Consider the following 20,862-nt stretch of genomic DNA (forward strand, 5'->3'; position numbering starts at 1 on the left):
CACACTCACATAGTGAAGAAACTTGTAATAACAAAAAGATAGAGAAATTGTTACAAAACAGATTATCTAACGAAATGTTAAAACGAGAGAATACATTTAAAACTATATACTCGAATACCTACACCTAAATGTAGACAAACTACGAATAAAGCGCACAAGTATAGAAATAGATTTAAACTCGAAAAGCCTATACCTGAAGGTAGAAAAGTACTACTAGAAAATCACTCTAAAGGACTACTAAAGTCTAAAAAGCTACAAGAGCTACGCTCAGGCCCTTACACTGTGCAACGAATGCTAACTAATACTACATATGAGATACAACATGATAAAACAAATGAGAAGAAAACCGTGCATAGAAATCATATAGTACCTTATTACCCGAAAGAAGAAAAAATACAAGAGTTAGTTGAGAACTATATAGTCCCAGACGATACGGATGATTAATATACTCAATATAATAAGCATAATATATCCAAATCTAATGCTTATAGAGGCGCACAACATATTGCTATTTCACAGTGGCCCTTAGTAGAAACACAATATACTGTTACTCCTAGTACTACACTACAGCCAACATTTAACGTTGAGGCTACTCCAACAAAAGATTCAGGCTTAGAATCGCTACAAACACGAGTAGATAACACTACACACATTCAAGGCACAAGCTCTTCTAATTTTCTACCCCCACGCATTTCAACCCCCTACCCTATGCAAAATATGTATTCACCTAATAGCCCACAGCAAGAAAATTTTTCTACACCACCTGATAATACTAGTAAATTTAAAGCTACACGCAAATTATTCCCCCAAGCAACGCATAATAGCCCCACATCATCACCGTATAATCCTACACCTACAGCATCACCTAATATATCTAATTTACCTGACGCAAATGAAGTATTAAGCAGACCTCAACGTAATAGAAAAGCACCTACATTCTTTGGTGAACCTATTCCTTCTGACTTGATACAGAAACTCAAAAAGAAATAGAGACACAAAATCTCTTTTAAATAATTCCTTTATAATAAAAGCGCAACCATGCACAAAACACAATAAAAATGATAAAATCAACTACATACAATATGAAAAACAAAATAAAAATACACATATTAGAACCCCTATTAACTTAAATAAGACAAAGCAATTTTGTTAAGCTACCTTCAGCACTAGTCCTCTCATCACCGTGCACATTAGACTTGACTTTTTGAAAATCAGACAGTCCTGATAATTCCACGCCAGAAGCTGCAAATAGCATTCTTGGAACATGGGCCCTTTCTTGGGGTTCCACCAAGTCTCCCCAAGGTTGTAGAGCTCATCCTCCACATCAATTAACATGTTCCAATATTCCTCAGTCCTCTCTTCTGGTTTCATGTAAAGTTTCTCGAAGAACTGAAACATCTTAATAATCAATGCTGAAATTGAACCCTTATTCAGCACCCCCCTGTCAATTTCACTTAATACAAGTTCATGTCCTTCATCCTATTCCCCGGTTGGAAGCCTTATCATAGGCAAAGAATTTACTCACATCTCTCCCCAGAAAGAACTTGATTATGTCAACGGTCTCTTCAGAGACACACTGTGTTTCTCGCCTGTCCCACGGGTGATTGCTCCCTATGGCTCTAATGATTCCGTCAATCTCGTCATCAGATAAGACGAGGTGAGGGAACTTATAGCTTCCGGAGAAGAAAAAAAGAAATTGAATCGCAGATACTCCTGCGGTGTCTTGATAATTAAAATTTAAATACTGACTTCTCCGCTTTCGATTCTGGAGTAAGCTGAGAGGTTCTAAGCTAACCCCGTCCGTCTCCAGCCGCCACCTAGCATTTCCTAAGTGCTCATTCGCCAGCTCCGATTCTCGTAAATAATTTACTGTTTACCAGTTCATGATTCAATAAAGAAGAAGAAAGAAATGAGAAGAAATAAGAAATGAACAGAAAAGAAAATTAAGAAGAAACAAATTAAAAAAGGAACTAAGATTAAGAAAAAGAAAGAATAAAAGTTTAAGGATTAAAGAAAGAAAGTTAGAATTGAAAAATCAGAAGGTTAAAGAAATCAGAGAAAGTTTAAAGATTTGAGTAAGAGACCAGCTGTATAGTATGAACGTTTAAGGCAAAAAGCAAATAGCCCACTCAACACAAATCTTACATAAAGTACGCAATTAATCACCATTGCAAGCTGTTACACACACATAACTTCTATACATGTTCAATACTCATATACTTTCAATATCTACGCATACCTCTTATTGCAAACTAACGCTGAAAACACATGTTACCCAAAACAAAACTAAGTACAAATTATTCCCCCATGAGCAATTACCTTATCTAAGTTGAATACCTTAAGTAAAGAAATTTGTCCCTTGCAAACTTTTTAAACACACTAAATCGCATTTAGTCAGGAATGCACAATTAAGCATTTTACATAGTCAACAAAGAGCTTAACTTACTAGCTTAAGGACCCAAGCAATGTTAAAGTAAACGTTAAAGCACTACGAGTAAATAAGGAACTGCACTTATAAGTTGAACAAATGAGAATTATGTCAGCTCATACTCCCCAATCACAGAGAAAGCTGGCATAATAGATTTGCAAAATCACCAGATCTACTTTGCTCTAGCACATGCACTGACTAAATAATAGCTCTCTCAGGTTCATAGTAAGGTTATGGCTAATTGTTCCGACCCCACTTGTGGGGGAAGGAACTATATACTCAAATGGGTTTTTTTTTTTGTTCAGTGAATTTTGGCCGATCGATATATTCGTCGTAGAGAAATGTGAGTGGTATCATTAAAAAGCTGGTCCAGCGTAGAATTCAAAAGTAAAAAGATTTTTTTGAATTTCGTTTTTTTTCGAGGAGTTATCGAGGATTGAAGTTTTGTGTGAACAATGGGATCTTTAGCATGATTGTTCACTTTTAGTACAATTTTCTTCAAACTAAGATCTTTTTTACGAAAACATTAATTCAAATTTCTATAAAAAGAATAAATTTTGAGTTCGTAAAAGTTGAATGCAAGGCGATAGAAAGACTAGTTCTGGTCTCATAGGGAAGTTCACTATCAAAAAAAAATCGAACTCTAATTGAGAGCCCTTTTTTTAATAAAACTTTTCTCTTTTTTGCTTTTTTAAGTCACCTAGAGACAAGTCACATTTTATATCGACGTTCTATTAATGACAAAACTCCTTTATAGTCGAATGAAGCGCAATGAACAAAAAACGTCGTTTTCAAGGAATTGCTCATGTTTTTTTTTGGCTTCGATTCTGAGTTTTCGTAATTTTGAATGAAATTTTGAATTTCTTTTTGAAGTTTTACTATTTTTTTTGGAGTCCTATGGTAGGGATTCATTGACTAACAGTGCAATATGTTCCATAATGAGCATTAAGTGAACATGTCTATTTCATTGAGGGCGGCTAATGGCTGTTAAGACTTAAAAAATAATTTTTCGAATTTTTTTTTGAATATTAAAGAATCATAATCTTATTATAGTGAATTGTAAGTCAGTCCAGGGGTGAGAGCACCCTCTTCCTTCCTACTGCAACCAAAATTAAACTGGTTAGCGGTTTTATCTTCTATCTATTGGTTATATGACTTCAATGACAAAAAATTTCAATTTTTTAAAATTTTTTTTGGATTTTTACGTATTATTGGTTACTTTTGAAATCTTATCACATTATCCAAATATTGACAGTTCTCATTAGCTTAAAAACGATGTTCTGTGGATGACCAATAAAAATTTTAAACAAAAATTTATGGTTTAAATGGCTTCGACACGTTCTTCTTGCACTTTTCTACTGATTTTTTGGTTTTCTCCTGTTTTTTTTTTTGTTGTTTTAATAGTCATTATACTTACTGTGATCTCATAATGAATACCTATGCATGACAAACATAAATGTACTGCCACCGGGGCATCTTTGAGCGTTTTTATTGACTTCCGTTGAAAGCTATTGAATTTAATGTCTGTTAAAATAAAAATCATTTTTCGAAAATTTTATTTGAACAATAACAATTCCTAAATTTTTCTTGAACTGTTAGTGAGTTTCAGTATTGACTGGACCCACTTGCTTTTTACTGCGACTAAAAATATTCTGTTTAGCTGTTTTATCTTCTAGCTATTGGTTATATGACTTCAATGACAAAGATTTCAATTTTTTTAAATTTTTTTTTTGGATTTTTTGAATTATTGGTCACTTTTGAACTCTTTATCACATTATCCAAAGATTATTGTAATCCAATTGGCTTAGAGAGGACGTTCAGTGGATCACAGAGAAAGTTTTCAGAGAATAGCTAATGGTTTAATTGTCTTCGACACTTTCTTCTCGCATTTTTCTACTGAATTTTAGTTTTTGCTGTTTTTGTTATTGTTTTCTGTCATAAGACTTATTGTGATGTCTTTTTAACTATCTATGCATGACAGACATCATTTTCCTCCCTATGGGTTATATCTGAGCATCGTCATTGAGCTCCGATGAAAGATTGAGTTTACTGGCTGTTAAGGGTTTAAAAATAATTTTTCGAAACTTTTTTGAAATTCAACCATTCCTAATTTTTTTTCGTGAATACTCTTGGTCATTGTTGGTTCTAACAGAATCCATTTCCGTTCTACTATAGCCAAAATTAATCTGGTTAGCGGTTTTATCTTCTACCTATTAGTTTTAAAACATCAATGCCACGAGAATTCATATTTTTTTGGGTACTTTATTTTGTTTTTCGATCCTTTTGAAATCTTATCACATCATCTTACTGCTGAGAGTCCCTATTGGTTTAGGGAAGAAGTTCAACGGATCATAAATAAAGTTTTCAGGGAAGAGCTTATGATTTGAGTTGCTTCGACATTTTCTTCAGGCACTTTTCTACTGAATTTGTGGTTTTTGCCTCTCTCTGTTGTTGTTTTCATAGTCATTAACTTGTTGTAAGGTCTTATTGATGAAATACGATTGGCAAAAAAACTTATTGTCCCCTCGAGGCATCATTTATTGTATATACTGGCTTCCGTTGAAGGCTAATGAATTTAATGGCGTTGATAATACGTGTTTTCCCGCAATTTTCGTGCGTCTAATGTATTTGTTTATATTTGTTGATTTTTTGAAATTATATTGATAAAAAAGGTTTTCCCATTGCTCCTGAAAAATTAATTTAAAATTGAAGAGTGTTTAGTGAAAAGTTCATTTTTTTAATGCCTTCGACCCTTTTGTCGCTCAATTTTTTTTCCTGAATTCGCTGTTTTTGTTCTTTAGGTAGCCGTAAATTGCTCACAGATCTCATAGGCTTGTAATTGAGGACTGAATGAATGATGTTGCTCGAAACATTCAGTATATAGCGAATAGGTTCCTTTCGTCAAATTTAACTTCTATTCATCAATCAGATGTCCCATCGAATTTCGTGTATTTCAAGAAATAACATATATATTGATATTATGTGCCACTGTTGTTTCGTTTTTCTGAACGTTTATTGAATGGCCATTTTTTGCGTTTCTTTTTCTCTTCCTTCAGAACAATCGCGTAATAACAGATCCCAATGGTTTTTAAATGTGGCCCAAGTAAACTTATTTAATCTTTCAGTATAAATCCTTCAACTGAAATAGCAGAAATAACAACTGAATTAAAAATACATATTCAGATGATAGGTATTGATTTTAATGGTAGCAAAGGTTTGTGTTTTCGCAAATCGTTTGTAATTTTTTGAGTTTCTCTTTAGTTTGTTTCTATGGCATAGTCTGACCACAGACGGGTGCTTTTGGTTTTGTAATGACTTTTTAGTAATTTATCAAGGATTTTTTTATTAAAAACCAATGTTTTTTAAGATTTTTGAATTTTCTTGGTGCAAAAAATGTTGATTAATTTTTAAGTTTCGCCTCACTGTTCGTTCTTTTTGTCGGCTTGTTACCTAGTCTCGTTAAGAAAACTTTTCATCTGCTGTATAGTTAGTAAAAGGTAAACTTGTGTAGTTAAGGTTTTATCTGACTGCATTTTGACGTTGTTACCAGGTGCTTTTAAATTTAGATATTCATTTTTTGCCGCCAAAATTTTGTTGGTGCTATTTTTTTTCTAGTCTCTTCAATGTCAGGTCACGTTGGTGCTGTAATGAAGCATGGCATTAGTAATTCAATTAGTAGATAGAATGTGTAACGATTGTTTTAAACTCAAACATCTATTTTTGTTATCTCTTGATTTGGTTGACATTTTAGTCAAAAATGTAGATGAGCTCGGGTCGGAACATCATGTGCGAACGCACATTAACGAGCCGCCTTGTTTAACAAAAATTCGTATTAAAACCTTTGATTTTTCAAACTATTTTTCTGACTGTTTCTGGAAAAAATGTCCGAATGCCCTAAAAATTTGCCAAATGATTGCTAATTCATATAGCTCCAAAATGGCCGTAACGAAATTTTCAAATTCTTAAGACAAGTTTACAAAACACGAACTAAAATTAATTTATAAAATATCAAATTACGAATTTTGACTGTTCAAAGTGTTTCTCTGACTGTTTCTGGAATAACTGTTCAAATGCCCTGAGATTTTGCAAATAGACTGCTAAAATATACAAATTTGACGTGGTGGTAACAGAATCTCTGTATTCACTATAAAAATTGAGGAAAAGGCGAAAGCTAAAAGGCACAGACAGACGAAAAAAATGTAAGTCAAATTAACAATCTGTAGAGAGAACTTCTCAACACGTAACATATTTATTTCATATTGAACTTAAACATGAATGTTCACACTATGGCCGTGATAGTGGCAATTCTCATTTTGCTTTAGAAGTACACTTTTGAAGACATAAAATTCGATCATAGAGAACGTATGAAACACTAAAACCCTGATCATTGAATTTTGATGCATTATCGTAATGTTCTTGTCGTATGACCAGTATATCAATATGATATATGATACTAGGCAAGGCTAGTGATTGGCCAATCAGAAATGAGCACACATATTTTGGTAACTTAGCCCTGAAAACCACTATTTAAGAACCTTACCCAAACTCAAAATCACTTTTCTCAGTTACCTTCTGAAATCAATTACTTCTTTCGCTCTTAAATTCAGCTCTAACACTCTCTCTCTCTCTCTCTCTCACTCTCCTTCTCTCTGTCCCAAATTATATCTTTCACAATTTGCCCCTTTCAACTGATAAACTTAGAAAAACTTAGAAATTTTCAAGCATCTCAATTTGTGACCTGCAAATACTTGTCACAAAACATCTCCACGACACATATATCAGGTATCTCAGTTCGATATTAATTCTTAATTCAATTCTCAGTCAGCTAATATAGAAGGAGTACATAACCCTTCAGATCGAACATAGTACAAGACTGACAATTTAGAAAGTTTCTAAATTCTAACAAACACTACTCATATTGAACACATTCATCACCAGTAAACACATTGCATAACACAATTAGAACCCCCTTAAAGCTGATCAATTCTAATTTATGACTGAAGTCTCATTCGACCAAAACGGTTTTCTTGTTCTCTTTCTATCAACCCTGATACACTTGTGAAAGTTTCTATTAAGGCAAACCAAAAGTTGAAATTCAACAGTGAACTTAACACCTTAACTAGTTGTCAAATTTCTAACGAAGTTAGAACTGTAGTATTTTTTGCTACTAACTCTAACGAAGACCCTATTGCTGTCTTCTGGGGAAAGTATAACCCTCAACAACTTAACAGTTTATTAATTCAAATTCATTCTTCAAGCCTAGTTGACTTAGACATTTTAAATGTCCCTTGTTTGGTTTTAGAACCACCAACTGATCAATGAATATTCCGCTAAACGATTATTGGGTTATAGCTTCAAGAACAACTTTCTCAACTTCTTACAGTCCTTATAACATCCCACATAAAATTCTGAAATATAATAACAAGTCAGTAAAAATTGATCGATCATATATTTCATATAAAGAAAACATTGTTATTTTCTTCGTTAAAGACCAGTTTGTAAACTTAGAAATAATTGTTTGTTGGACACCTAACAAACCAGAACATATTGAACGCTTTCATTTCGAATTGAACAACAGAGACGAAATAGACCTTGATATCATCGAAGCTCCCTTTACTGTAGACCCTTAATCTATGTTACCACCTTCCCTTGAAACACAAGTTCTTACTGCCCGTGCATTCGACCCGATATCGTATATTAGAATATTCCTCCTACAGAAAATATTGAAATTCGGAAATAAAACTGTAACACTTGACAAGTGTTTTGTTTCTAATCAACAGAGAACAGTTGCATTCTTCTTAACATCAGAAAATAACGCAAAATTTGTCATAATTTGGGTACCCTATAATCCCGCTCACGTTCACGAGCTAAAATATCAGATTACTTTCACGGATAATATTAACTTGAATTTGTTAGACTCACCTTATACTGTCTTCGTTTATTAAATGGAAGACGGAGAAATCAAGAAATCACCAGCAATAGACGAAGTAATAAACGTAAGTTACAAAATGCTTATTTTTATATTACTTTGCTTAACTCTGTTCCTACCTGTAACAACTGATAGTGAATCCGAAATTAGAATAGAGATATTGTTTGAATATGCAGATTCTCACCCACACTTCTTAGAATGTGTCAAAGATAGAAACAATTGTTTACCTGAAGAAATTCCGTACCTTAAATTACTAGACTATCCTGAAAAGCTATTAATTTGGTCAAAACGCAACGTCCATATGCCACTATCACTGATTAAAGACCAGTTCTTTAAAGAAAATTTTACTGATAAGAAAGCACTTCTTTCAAAAGTAGAATATTTTTTAACCTACATAGGAAACCAAATTCGTTCTGTTCAGTTTCTTAAACTTATTGCTATAATACCTCTTGCACTTCTCTGCGTTCTAACTGCTTGCTATACAAAATATTTGATCTTTATTATATATCTTGTATTATTACTCTTAACGTCTTTCACTGACGCCAGACCAATTGAAAAGATGAGTATATATGAAAACACAGCTCCTAACCTTCATGTTAACCACTTTGATTGCTCAAAAATGATTTCAAACCAGATGTATTCTCTCAACAAAGTAGCACCCTGCGAAATTCGTCCTGATTAGCACTAATCAAGTACGAGTCACTCTCTACCAAAGAAATTATAAAGTTAAACTAGAAGCAACTATGTGTAAAGCAACCCAACAGCAATTACGTTGGTTTTGCGATTCTTTTGACTCTAGCGGCATAGATGCCAGACATAATACTATTACTACTTCAGTTAAGCTTGATGCTCAGAAATGCAAACTTGCAAAGGAAAGAAAAAAGATAAAGCTTTCCCCTTCTTCTAATTCAGTAGAATTGGATTTTGACAAATCTTTATTCTCAAACTTTAACTCAGGCAATGTTGGAACTGGAGACAATGAATGTAACTCCCGAGGTTGGATTACACACTACACTTATGAAACATATATGCAAAATGTTAGCCTGAATGTAAACCTTAGAGATGGCACAGTTAATAACTGGCAAAATATACCTCTACCTTGTCCTTCATCAGCCGGAGGCTGCGATTCTACATCTACTGATCCATTTGCATACTTTTGGGATGAACCCAATAATTGTCTTTTCACTATAATTCGCACTTTTGACGCTCAAATGATTAAAGCTAATGACAAATACTATATAGTAAAGGATCCTAAATTTACTTCAGCTCAGTCAGATTTCGACTTACAAAGCTTTATGTTCCAAGTTTATAATAAACCACAGTCTTTATGTAGTCATCCACGAATAGTATATCCTACGCCATATGATTCTCTATACATTAGTCTTCGTGACGGATTTGATATGAACACTGGAGAACCCATTCACAAATTTAAACCCGATACTGGTGCTATAACTCTGAAAAATAAATTCTATTCCAGTGACAACAAAACAGTTGATACAACATATTCTCAATTTTATGAGAATATTGATTTCGAAGCACATCTTGGAACAAAAATTGCTTATTTACACTTTAATAATCTTCGGCAACTTCAAAGTTCTACTCTAGAGCTATTAAGAAATGACTGTGAATTAGAGCGCTCAACTATTCTTAACACTAATGATTTCTCATGAAAATCCGCGTTTAGCTGGATATACCTTAACAAGAAACAGATCTATGTTTCTCAAAACAAATGGCAATGTTGCTTGGCTATATAATTGTCCTGAATTTCATTCACCCTTACAGATTCTTAATAAGTGCTATAATCGAATACCAATTCTTTATGAAGATGAAATTCATTTCGTTGATCCGATTTCTAGACAAACTTTCACTGAAGCCGAAGAACAATTGTGCTCTGATAAACATTCAAACTTATTTCAACTAGATGTTGACGATGATAATTCATGGGTTGAACTAACCCCACAAATCACAAAAGTAAGAGGACCTGCACTCTTTAAACCACATATAGTTATTCAACAAATTGCGAATGTTATTACTGCAAGTATTTATGCTTCTATCTACACATATAAAGAAATGATGTCATTCTGGAATTCAATAACTTTCAACTCCAATATGAAAGGAGTTCTCAAACACTTTACTAAGTCATTAATAGATAGCAGAGAATCATTTTCAAATATTTCAGGCACGAATTATTCTAACTCTAGAACTATTTATCTAGATTCATTTATTTCACCGGACTTCTTTAATAATCAATTTGTTGAAACCTTTGGTAAAATACAATATATAATTGAGCGATGCGGAATATTCTTTGCCGCTTTCTTATTCATTAAGCTACTCATCGACATAGTCTTATGCTTAATTCGAGCAATGCAAATTAACAAGATTACAGATGCATCTATTCATTTTGGTAAAGCACTCTTTGCTGCCACATTTGATTTAATGTCTGTTCCAATTCTGACTTCTATCTATCAAGCAACAAATTCTGATAATAATAACACTGATGAAAATAGAGAACGGACAATGCAAGTTCCAAAAAACCGAAAACATTAATATTAGAGAACGAGTTATTCAAACTCCACCTTATGCAGAGAATATAGGCTTACAAGCTTACAAGATTTGAGAATAAAAGTGGTTACCCAAACCTACATGATGAGAATAATAAAGACGAAAATAGAAACGATCACAACGTTCCTACGTCTCCTGTATAGGATTAATTCCTCTATTACCTTAATATCATCAAACTATGTGATGATAATATAATACAGACTGACTTCATATTCACTACTGATTTACTTTAAAAGAGAATAAAAAAAAATAAGAAAAAGAGAATACTAGCTAAATAACTTCAAAAAATATACTCTTAGAATAGAATAAGAGTAGAGAATACTTGATAATTCAGGAACTTTCTTCAATCCCTAACGAACTGATACCAGTCTTTCAGAAGGAACCTTCAAGTGGTTGGCCCGAATACAATACACAATCAACTTCTAAACCTCAATCTGGAGTTAAACAACTTGACAGACTAGTACAACTCACGTTACCTCATCTACAACTTTTCTCTCAACTATCAAGATTTCAGCAGTACAAACTCAAGCAACTAGTGCAAATTCATCAACGACGGTTACATCATCCAAGAAGAGAACTAAAACTGCAGATACAATTGCAAAGAAACAACTACGTAAACAATTCATTAGAGAGACATTCAACCCAGCGACACCGCTAGAAGTAAATATACCCAAGACAAACAGTACGGTACCCAACGTCTTAGCAAACACTACAACTACTCAATCGTCACGACCAAACTTTCTTAATCTTCATCATTACACAACTACCCCCCTGCAAGACCGCCTACAAAAACAACATCAAGCTGAAATACAAGCTAAAACCCCCGGTTTTAGTGGACACCCGAACTACGATACGAATTTAATCTACCAGCTGCAACCCAACATCAATAGATTCAATCTCATTGGTTATTTGTCAAACAAAAATTCTTATCTACCAACTAATCACAACCTACAAGGACAAACAATACAAGTCCCGTTTGATAATATTACAGCAAACCTCACTCCTCAGCTTGATACCTTCACTTATCAGGTACAGCAAAACTTTCTAACAGAGAGACAACGCTCTCAACAGCTCGAACAACGGATTACTGAGCTCCAGCTGGAGATCGCAAATCTGAAACACCAACTCCACATCCTCCGCTCATCACGTTGAGCACTCACGGAATGGAATAGATTAATTTGTGGTTGTTGATGTTCAGTACTTCCTTCATTACTTCTTCTTCTTTCTCCCGCGGTGAGGAAAATTATTCGTTAGTTTAAACGCCTAATTATTAGTCATTTTGATTACCTTACTCTCTTTGATTCCATTGCTTACATCAAATAAAGTACTCCGCATTGAAACTATCTTCAATGATTACACTTAGCGCAATTTATGGCGAACAAGGAGTCCGTTCTTATCTTTAGATTGCAGATTTGATTTGTTCTCGCTTCTCTAATAAAATCTATTCTTTACCGATTTATCTTTCTTATGACATCATTCGATTGTTCCATCGAATTCCATAATTTATTTGATGTCTTACAACCTTTCAGTAGACGTTAAGTATTTCAAAACATATTGCGATCTCGCTGAGTTTATTCAATCGCAAGTTATTAAAACTTCGAAAACATTCTTAGTTGGAAATAAATTCTATACACCATTGTCAGTTCATTGGACATTTGAGTTACAAGAGATTATCTTATTCTTACAAGATAACAATTCTAATGAAATTGTAGTTTATTTTCATCAAATTCCTGAGTACGATTTATTTGAAATTCTAAAACTTATTCATACAGAAGAAATTCTTAACATCAATAATCTAAACTTTCGACCTCTCACTTATTCCAATTAATATGTTAATCTTCAAGACTTTGGTGATCAGGGATATAGAAATGTTATAACCTTTCGTTAACAGGTATGCATTCATCGCCATCCGCCATTTATAGTTTAAGTACTATTTGGATCTTCCTGTCAATTTCTTTCAAAGATTAAATGGTCTTCCATTCTCCCCATTGACACAAAAATTGAATTACTATATTATTCACAATGAACACATATTTTGAAGGAGGTGTTGATATCGAATGGTTTAAAGACTATTGTCGATTCTCTGATCATGTTGAATCCGCATGGGTTAACTTTTCTAAACAGATTATTTTTAACGATAAAACTTTCAGAATCTCCGAATTATATTATTCTGAATTTCAATGCGAAGTTATTTTATTCCTTGAAGACTTTGAACAAAAAGAAATTGTTATTTATTTTGAACTAATGACAAAAGGCAAGATTAATTATTTCATGAAGCTAATTCATAATGATCAACCAAGCCTAAATATTAATTCCTTAAACTATAGCTACAAAGCTTACTTCAATTGATTTATTCTTCAACAAGACTCAAATAAAGATGAATTACGAAACGGAATTCTTAATTTGGGGAGTTATTTCAACAACACTAGCCCTTATAGTGTTGTGCGCAGTCATTTTAATTTCCCTATTCATTTACCTCGCTTGTCATTACAGACCATTACCTTAACCAGTATATTCTTCAACTTATATTATTCTATTATTCAAGGTCAGATGTACTAGCAGCACAATTTTATAGAAAAACTTCAAAAGGTCTATTATAACGACCAGCCAAAAAAAAATTGGATCTATTATTTTGTACAGCCCTGTATCTTAGGACATCGTCAACCCTTCTTCAAGAGAGAACTCAGAAACAAGAAGCTACGATGAACTTTAGAACTTTAACCAAGTAATCTACCTCACAAACTTTAAATGCTTAATTATTGTAAAATTAGGCTAAATAAGTTATTCGATTATGTAAAATTTGATGTTTTGATTTAATACCTATGGACCGGGATGGGATGTACTGAAGTGTGCTACACTCAGTAACACTATGTGATAATCTTAGTGCTATTTTGAGAATTTACGTTATAGTGCGTGAAGCACAAACTTGATTTGGACAAAGTCCATTTTAACGTGTGAACAAATTACTAAGTAGTTTTGAATAAGCTACTATTTTAAGATCACTAACTAAAACTGAGAATACTATGACGTGATAATGTCACGCCACACAGAGAACACCAAGTTAACCTTGGTAACTCTGTCGACACTGTTATCTCTATCCAATAGGATACTAGATAACCACGTGTCCGCAAGTATAAAAGGAGCTTGCACGCTCAACCACCAGCACTTTTTGGTCCCTGATAACTTCTGAATTAAGATCAAACTCCCGTATTGCCCCCTTGCTCAATCTCAGCTTACTTGAGATATTTTTCTAACTTAGAATATTTTGTGACTTGTTCTTAACTAAGAACTCTCTAAGTCATAAAATATTAACTTAGCACAAATTTAGAAATCAGGTAAGTTCAACTTAACTACTCTAAGTTATAATTTAACATCTCTTAAATTCTATCTAAGTTACAAGTTAACTTAGAACATTTCAACCTGTGCTAACTTGTACTATCTCAGTCTTAATAACTTTAACTATCCTATCCCTTCATGCTCGGTTCATATTTGATGCTGTTTAACATAACTTATTAATTCATATTTGCTTTTAACTTTCTTTAATACTTAACTATATACCAAGAGTAGAACTAGGGGTTGAACTCTCAAGTTATACATGTGGTCCCGCGATTAACCCCGTCCTTTAAGTATCTAATGTACGGACCAGCAGTATAATTGATCACTTTCAGATCAGAAAATTGACCTGCATACTTGAGAGGAAAACTAAAAACAAAACTACTTTGCCTGGTTCGTTTAAGCAGCCTTACTGCAAATCTTGTGAAATCTGATCTACTCGATCATATAGAATCATTTGAATTCCAACAGTATACATTCACACAAATACCGAAAACGTTTTTTAATTACTTATTACTGACACTTCATTCAACAGCCACTTTCGTTTAAATTAAATTTTGGAAATACACACCTCAGGTATTTGAGTTCTGATTTTTCTCTGATGAGAGAATCATCAATATTATAGTTTTTGAGTAGACATTTTCTGAAGCTCTTGCTAAAGATTTTGAAATTTTTTTGTCCATTTGACAGTCAAATTTTAATCCTGAAAGCAACCAATACAATTTCTGGCATATATTTGAAGCTGTATTTTGCTTTGTTCTAGCTTTGCTTAACTGAAATAATAGCGTATCAGTAGCGCAGTGAATGATACATGTTTGTTGATTATTGTGGCAGCTCATATCATTCTGAAGATTGAACCTTGTACCTTCTGGAACTTTTTTAAAAGCATATTTCAAGCTATTTGGTCATAAGTAATTTGGTTTCTCAATGCAATTTTGTAGAGAAGGTGTTTTCGATGTTGGATGATGTTTATCTGGTGATTCTTTATCTCTTTTCTTCAGAAGCGGTAATAGGTGTTATTGATGTTTGGGTTCTAATTATGTATGTCAGTTCGTAATGCGAAATGGAAACTTTTAAAATCAACGTGATTAATTTCGTTTTGTGTGCTGTTTGATGTTAAATATGTTTGACATCCACTTCATTAGTAAGTTATTCACTGTGTCATGGAAACTCAGTAGCGTGTTGGAGAAATTGATCACTATTAATTTTATTCAATCATGGCTTAGCTACCGAATCAAATCATTGTTACTATCACGTGCGTTTATTTTCATCATTGACAATTTTGCTGGAGTTATCTCAGGAATTCAGGTGTTTTTTAATGTTTCAGTTGTATGCTTGAGGTGTGTAACAGTGCCAGGAGATAAAACTTTTACCCACGCTAGTATTGAAGAAAGCATTTTTTGAATTCATCTGAATATCAGCTTGAATTCAAGGAGGCTGAATCAATTTGAGCACTTCATATGAAATTGAGTACAATTTGAGGAAGTTAAATATTGAATATTTCTGTTAGTTGTTTTGTCATTTTTCTTGAACTAAGCTTATTGAAGTTCCACTGATAATGCTTCAATTCATATGATTTTTTTGAAAAATCTGAATGCATCTTGTGAACTTACTGCTTTGTTGTCTACTTCTGTTGCTACTTTTGTTGACAAATGTATTTTGCATTTTCAAGACCACTGTTGTTGAAATAGTTTTTTATTTGTAGAATCGTGCTAGGAAGATTTCTCAACCCTTACCGTAACCTAAGATCATGCAATAACTAGCCTGTGAAAGATGACCATTGTATTGTGTCGTTCTGTTTTTTTTGCGCGCGTTGTTGACATATAGACGAATCGTTCAAATATCGTAAACATCTCATCAATGTATGTTCATCAGATATTTTGCATAGTAGATGAAAAGAGAAAGCTGTAAAAAATATTACCTATTGTGATGAAGTATCCATAAACACCCTGCAAATCTGAACCGCCTGAAGTAAAACAACACAAGTGTACTAATTAACTGATAAATATGTAACGTTCAAAAGTAAGACATTTTGAATCAAAAACATCATGATTCAAAATGTTTTTGACGCATTATTTTTCTAACTTCCAATCAATTTTCGGAAACATTTTTTTCCAGCATTGATCCCCTTGGCTAGTGCCTACCCATGAAAATCAGCTAATACGCAATGGGTACTCATCAGATACATCAATGTAAAGTTGACGAACTCCAACCAAGTTAAGAAGTCACAGTTTGTTCATATCTGTTTTCTCTCGCTAATGTTAACGTTGACTGAACGTTAAAAGTAAGTTAGCACCCCCTAGTTTACCGTCGTTAAAGTTTCAGTTTCAACGCAAAATTTTTAAATTTTGTAATCATATTTTGACCATTCATTTTACTCCATTGGTCCTATAGGCTAATAATGATCTTGTCTGCTTATAAAATTCAGATTGTACGTAACGATAACTTACCAGGTACAGCAATGTAAAGTTGACAAACTTGTTCCAAGTTTCATTGTTTAACGAAAGTGCTCCCAAATTGTGATATGTTTTCACATTTGTTCAAGTATGGTTGAGTTTGATATTCGCGTTGAACATTTAAGAGAGAAAAGATTTGAATAAAATGTGATTTCGTTACTTTTTTCTGTGAGACTCCGTTGGAGTTACAAATTTTAAATTGGGCGTATCTGTTAAGTTACTGTTACGTAATATCTAAATTTTATAAGCAGGCAAGACCACTAACTTAAGCTAGCAACGGTGTCGAAAATTGATCATAAGATTCAGTAATTTTGCGACAAAAGTTGAAATTTTACTTCGTAAAAGCAGGTTTGCTATCTTACTTTTGACGTTCAGTATAAATCATATTTGAACAAACGTGAAATCTTATCAACTTTCTTTTTCCTTTGAGAATGAAATGGAGTTATTTGTATTGTGGCGTATCTGTTGAGTCACCATTGCGTACTATTAGAATTTCATAGTTAGGCAAAACCACACTAGGGGATAACGGTGTAAAAATAGTTGCGAAATTAGTTTTCAAATTGGAGTAGTATTGCGTCAAAAATTGAATTTTCGCTTTGTAAAACTGAGGTATGCTAATTTACTTTTGTTGTTCAGTATCGTTTATCGGAGTATGTTGCTTTTTAAGTTCTGATGTGGACCGCATAATTCAATGGTGGCTGTTATGAAATGAAATTAAAGTAATGGGAAATTCCTTTAAAAAATTTCGACAATACCGAGAGTTATTACCTGTCGTTTTTAGGGGTGTTGTCGTAGTACTTTGCTTATTCGCTTGAAAGTATCGGTGGTTAAAACATTCTAAGTTTCTGAGGATTCTGTTAGATGCAAAACAATAGTATTCAAAAGCAATTTTTGGGTTATTTTTAGGGCGTTACAGAACCCAGTTTGATATGAATACAAGTCTGCAGTTTGAGCTCAAGGTAACTATTATACAAGTTTAACACCTTAATTCTTGCTTTAATTTCTAAGATTACTGTGTTCCGATACTTGTGCCAGAGGTTGGTTGTGCACTTGATTGACTTTGGGTTCTTGAAGTAGTTTGCGAGGCAGATAGCTGGCCACGTTGCATGAAAACCATCAAGTTAAGCAATACCAAGAATTTCTGCATTGAAGAATCGTGAATTAATGGTCAAGTTTACGAATATAAAAAGATTTCAATTGGGAAATTTAAAAGGTTGTGAAAAGTTGTTGAGCAAATATTTTGAAATTTAAGTTCAATCGGATGAAGTGCGCGTGAAGAAATAATAAAATTTGTGATCGATGTTCAGAAGTTGAGGTTACTTTTTAAAATTCAAGCTCACAGTGCGGTGAGAATGCGTTCTGTCTATTTCAGTTAAATCATGGGATTGTTGAAGAAATTGGCGGATCCTTGATAAACAACCAGGACACAATGAATTTTCCGATTAGGTATTTGCGAAAAATTATTTTTCCCCATTGCTTTGTTCAATATGTAATTATAATGTCTGCTTTTGTTGAAAATTCGCCTTTTGCTCAAATTGTGGTGGGCGGGGGGGGGGGTGTCTGGAATGAAAAAGAGTTCTGCTGAAATCTTATATGTTGTATACTTTATGAACTCTTATATTGTTCTGTAAGCTAATCTTTTGTTCTAGACTTCCCATGTTCGTCGGCATTCGCTATTGCTCCACAGGTAAATAGTAGAAAAATATTTTTGATAATGACTTCTTGAAAGTCAAGGTAATTTTGGTCGTTTCTGTTCAGGACGGCAAAAGCAGATAGGGAAAGTGTTGATTGCAAATCGAGGTGAGATTGCGTGTAGAGTGATCCGCACTGCCAAGAAATTAGGCATCAAATCAGTTGCAGTTTTCTCAGACCCAGATGTCAACTCATTACATGTTCAAATGGTGAGGATATTAGTCCAATTAATATCGATTATTACACTTATGAACGACTTTTATGACTCTTCCCACTAAAATGACCAGCGAAGTTAGCGAAAATTAGAGAGAAGAGTGCCTGGTTTCCATAGGCAGCAATAAATTCGATCGAATTTGAAATCTGTCAATTCGATCATCTTTTCATATGAAGCAAAATTCATTGTGTATTCAGAAACGGCATGGGGAAGTTGGATAGATTCAACATTTGAGTGTATTTAGTGCTAGTTATGGAAAACTGGCATTCATCTTGATCGGTAATGAATTTGGTTTCTTCCTTAGCGCAAAAAGTAAGGTGGGTACCCGCATTGGTGGCCAATGCCCGCAAAGGCAAATTTCAATAAATTTTGCGTTTTATGGAAACAAAACCATTTTGAACATGTAATTAGCTTTCAAAAATTGCCCGAGTTTTATTACCCGAGTTTTATTAGTACTTAGAGACCAAATTCAAAGCCTTAATTGTTCTTGTGAACAGTGCTATGTTTTATTTCAAAACCGCTAATTGTCTTCTGAATCCACAATTAGTATAGGCGGTGTCGTGTTTTTCGCCACTATCATTTTAACACCCTATATCCCGATTTTTAGCCCCTATGTTACTTTAACCCCTACATTGTTTCACCCTGATTTTAGTTTTCATATAATTCAGAATAATTAAGACTAATTGAATTCTAATGCGCTTTTTTAATAGAGATTAAAATGGGGTTGAAGTGTGAATATTTATGACACCTCAGTAATTTTTCGCACAGAATTGTCAGGCCAATAAAGCCAAGGACTCCATTACTAAAAGCTAAATAAAAACACTTAGAGAGTTCGTTTTTTCACCTGCTCTCTATTTGGACAGTTTATGGTAATTGAGAAGTGAATAGAATTTTAGATTAGTTGCTGTTTTGTTGCATCTTGAAATTCTAATGATGTCTGGCAGCTTTGAGTTTACCATCTCTTCCAAAGCAAAGAAATATTGGTTGTAGAAGTCCAAGAATTTTTTTGTTAAGAGTAAAAAATTGAATTGTACAAGTGGTAGGAATTGCTCGAGTTCTCAAGGCTACAAGTCACGCGCTTTGGCGTTTACTTTAGATGGTTATTTCATTTGCTCAAGCGGGAAACACAATCGGTGTTTTTTTTAAAACCGGCAACTCGAAATGTTATAAAGGAGATCAAAGATTTGTGAGATTTTAAGTCCCACAGTTTCCGTAGCCTCGGTAATACTACCAGTAGCAGACGTTCTCGGACCCAGTATGCGTTGATTTCTAAGCCGAAATTACAACAATCGTCTTGGCGCTTAAAAATATAAACATACAGTCTTTATACATGAAGCGGCGGACCGGACTTTGATATACCCGATAGATTCAATGCTTTTCGACAGCGGAGAAGACCAGGAACGTTTCTTGGTTTTTTGTTATCCGTATACGATATAATTTCTCGAAGGTTCTGACATTTGGTTTGAGGATGGGATGTTGAAATTATGACCTTCAGGCTTCTACCAAATTTACACCCTTCATGTTTATGTTCCAGGTATTGTTCCCAATTTTTTTCCGCTTCCCTTCAAAAGAAAATTGAAAAACGTACAGCTGATTGCTTGATGCTTTTGAAGCTGTAGCTCCAGATTTTAAGCCCCTTAAAGTCAGCCCAAAACTTTTTACAGAAAAAAAGAAAACTTTAATTGAAAAATCTGCGGTCCGAAAACCATGATGCCCTGGCTCCTAAGTTCGTCCCCGTTCTCATTTCGGGAATAAACGAAAGGAAATAGGAAAATCTGCTGAACTTATTGTTAATTAAATAACAAATATAGTAGAACAACAGGATTTTGAAAGCATTGTTAATGAGAAAGTAGACGAGCTTTGTTTAAATCGTTTGAAGAACTCTTTTCCTACTTTCCCTACAAAAATCTGGAAAAAGTCGGAGACGAAGCCAAACAGGACATTTGAAGATCAAATAATGCCGTCGAGGGATGGCATTATCGAAAGCATGTCTTGTTAAGCGGATCCTTCCCAGTAATTCGTACACTTTTTGGCTAATTTGCAAAAACGGAGTTAGGTCGAGGGCTCACGGATTTACGTCGAAGGCTCACGGAGTTATGTCGAAGTCTCTTGGAGTTACTATAAAGCCTCACATCGTGACTCATTCATGAATTGATCCTGGGCGTTAACTTTATGATGGAAACCTTAATTGGAGAGACAGATTTGCGATATTTAGATAAGAAACATAGAGAATAGCTGCTAGCAAAAC

At 33.8% G+C, this 20,862-nt stretch overlaps 2 protein-coding genes across 6 annotated transcripts in view; one reads left to right on the forward strand and one right to left on the reverse strand.

Annotated features, from left to right (window-relative positions):
* LOC142345717 (uncharacterized) overlaps positions 1–18,059 on the reverse strand; it is a 34,147-nt gene extending 16,088 nt beyond the window's left edge. For both annotated transcript variants that reach the window (XM_075397988.1, XM_075397990.1), the window contains exons 1-3: positions 17,735–18,059; positions 17,477–17,518; positions 16,174–16,218 (exon numbers count right to left, since the gene is read on the reverse strand). In XM_075397988.1, coding sequence (XP_075254103.1) covers positions 16,174–16,218; positions 17,477–17,518; positions 17,735–17,855 — 208 coding nt within the window. In that variant the 5' untranslated portion in view covers positions 17,856–18,059. The remainder of the gene's footprint in view (positions 1–16,173; positions 16,219–17,476; positions 17,519–17,734) is intronic.
* LOC142345715 (methylcrotonoyl-CoA carboxylase subunit alpha, mitochondrial-like) overlaps positions 1–20,862 on the forward strand; it is a 151,540-nt gene that overhangs the window by 69,239 nt on the left and 61,439 nt on the right. Inside the window, exons 1-4 of one of the 4 annotated variants that reach the window (XM_075397987.1) lie at positions 14,622–14,645; positions 18,081–18,154; positions 18,358–18,395; positions 18,467–18,609. In XM_075397987.1, the coding sequence (XP_075254102.1) occupies positions 18,138–18,154; positions 18,358–18,395; positions 18,467–18,609 (198 nt within the window). In that variant the 5' untranslated portion in view covers positions 14,622–14,645; positions 18,081–18,137. The other 3 variants (XM_075397986.1, XM_075397984.1, XM_075397985.1) reach the window with 3 other exon arrangements.

This window comes from Convolutriloba macropyga, chromosome 9, assembly GCF_964194025.1.
Source record: "Convolutriloba macropyga chromosome 9, txConMacr16.3, whole genome shotgun sequence".
NCBI classification, from domain to species: Eukaryota; Metazoa; Xenacoelomorpha; order Acoela; family Convolutidae; genus Convolutriloba; species Convolutriloba macropyga.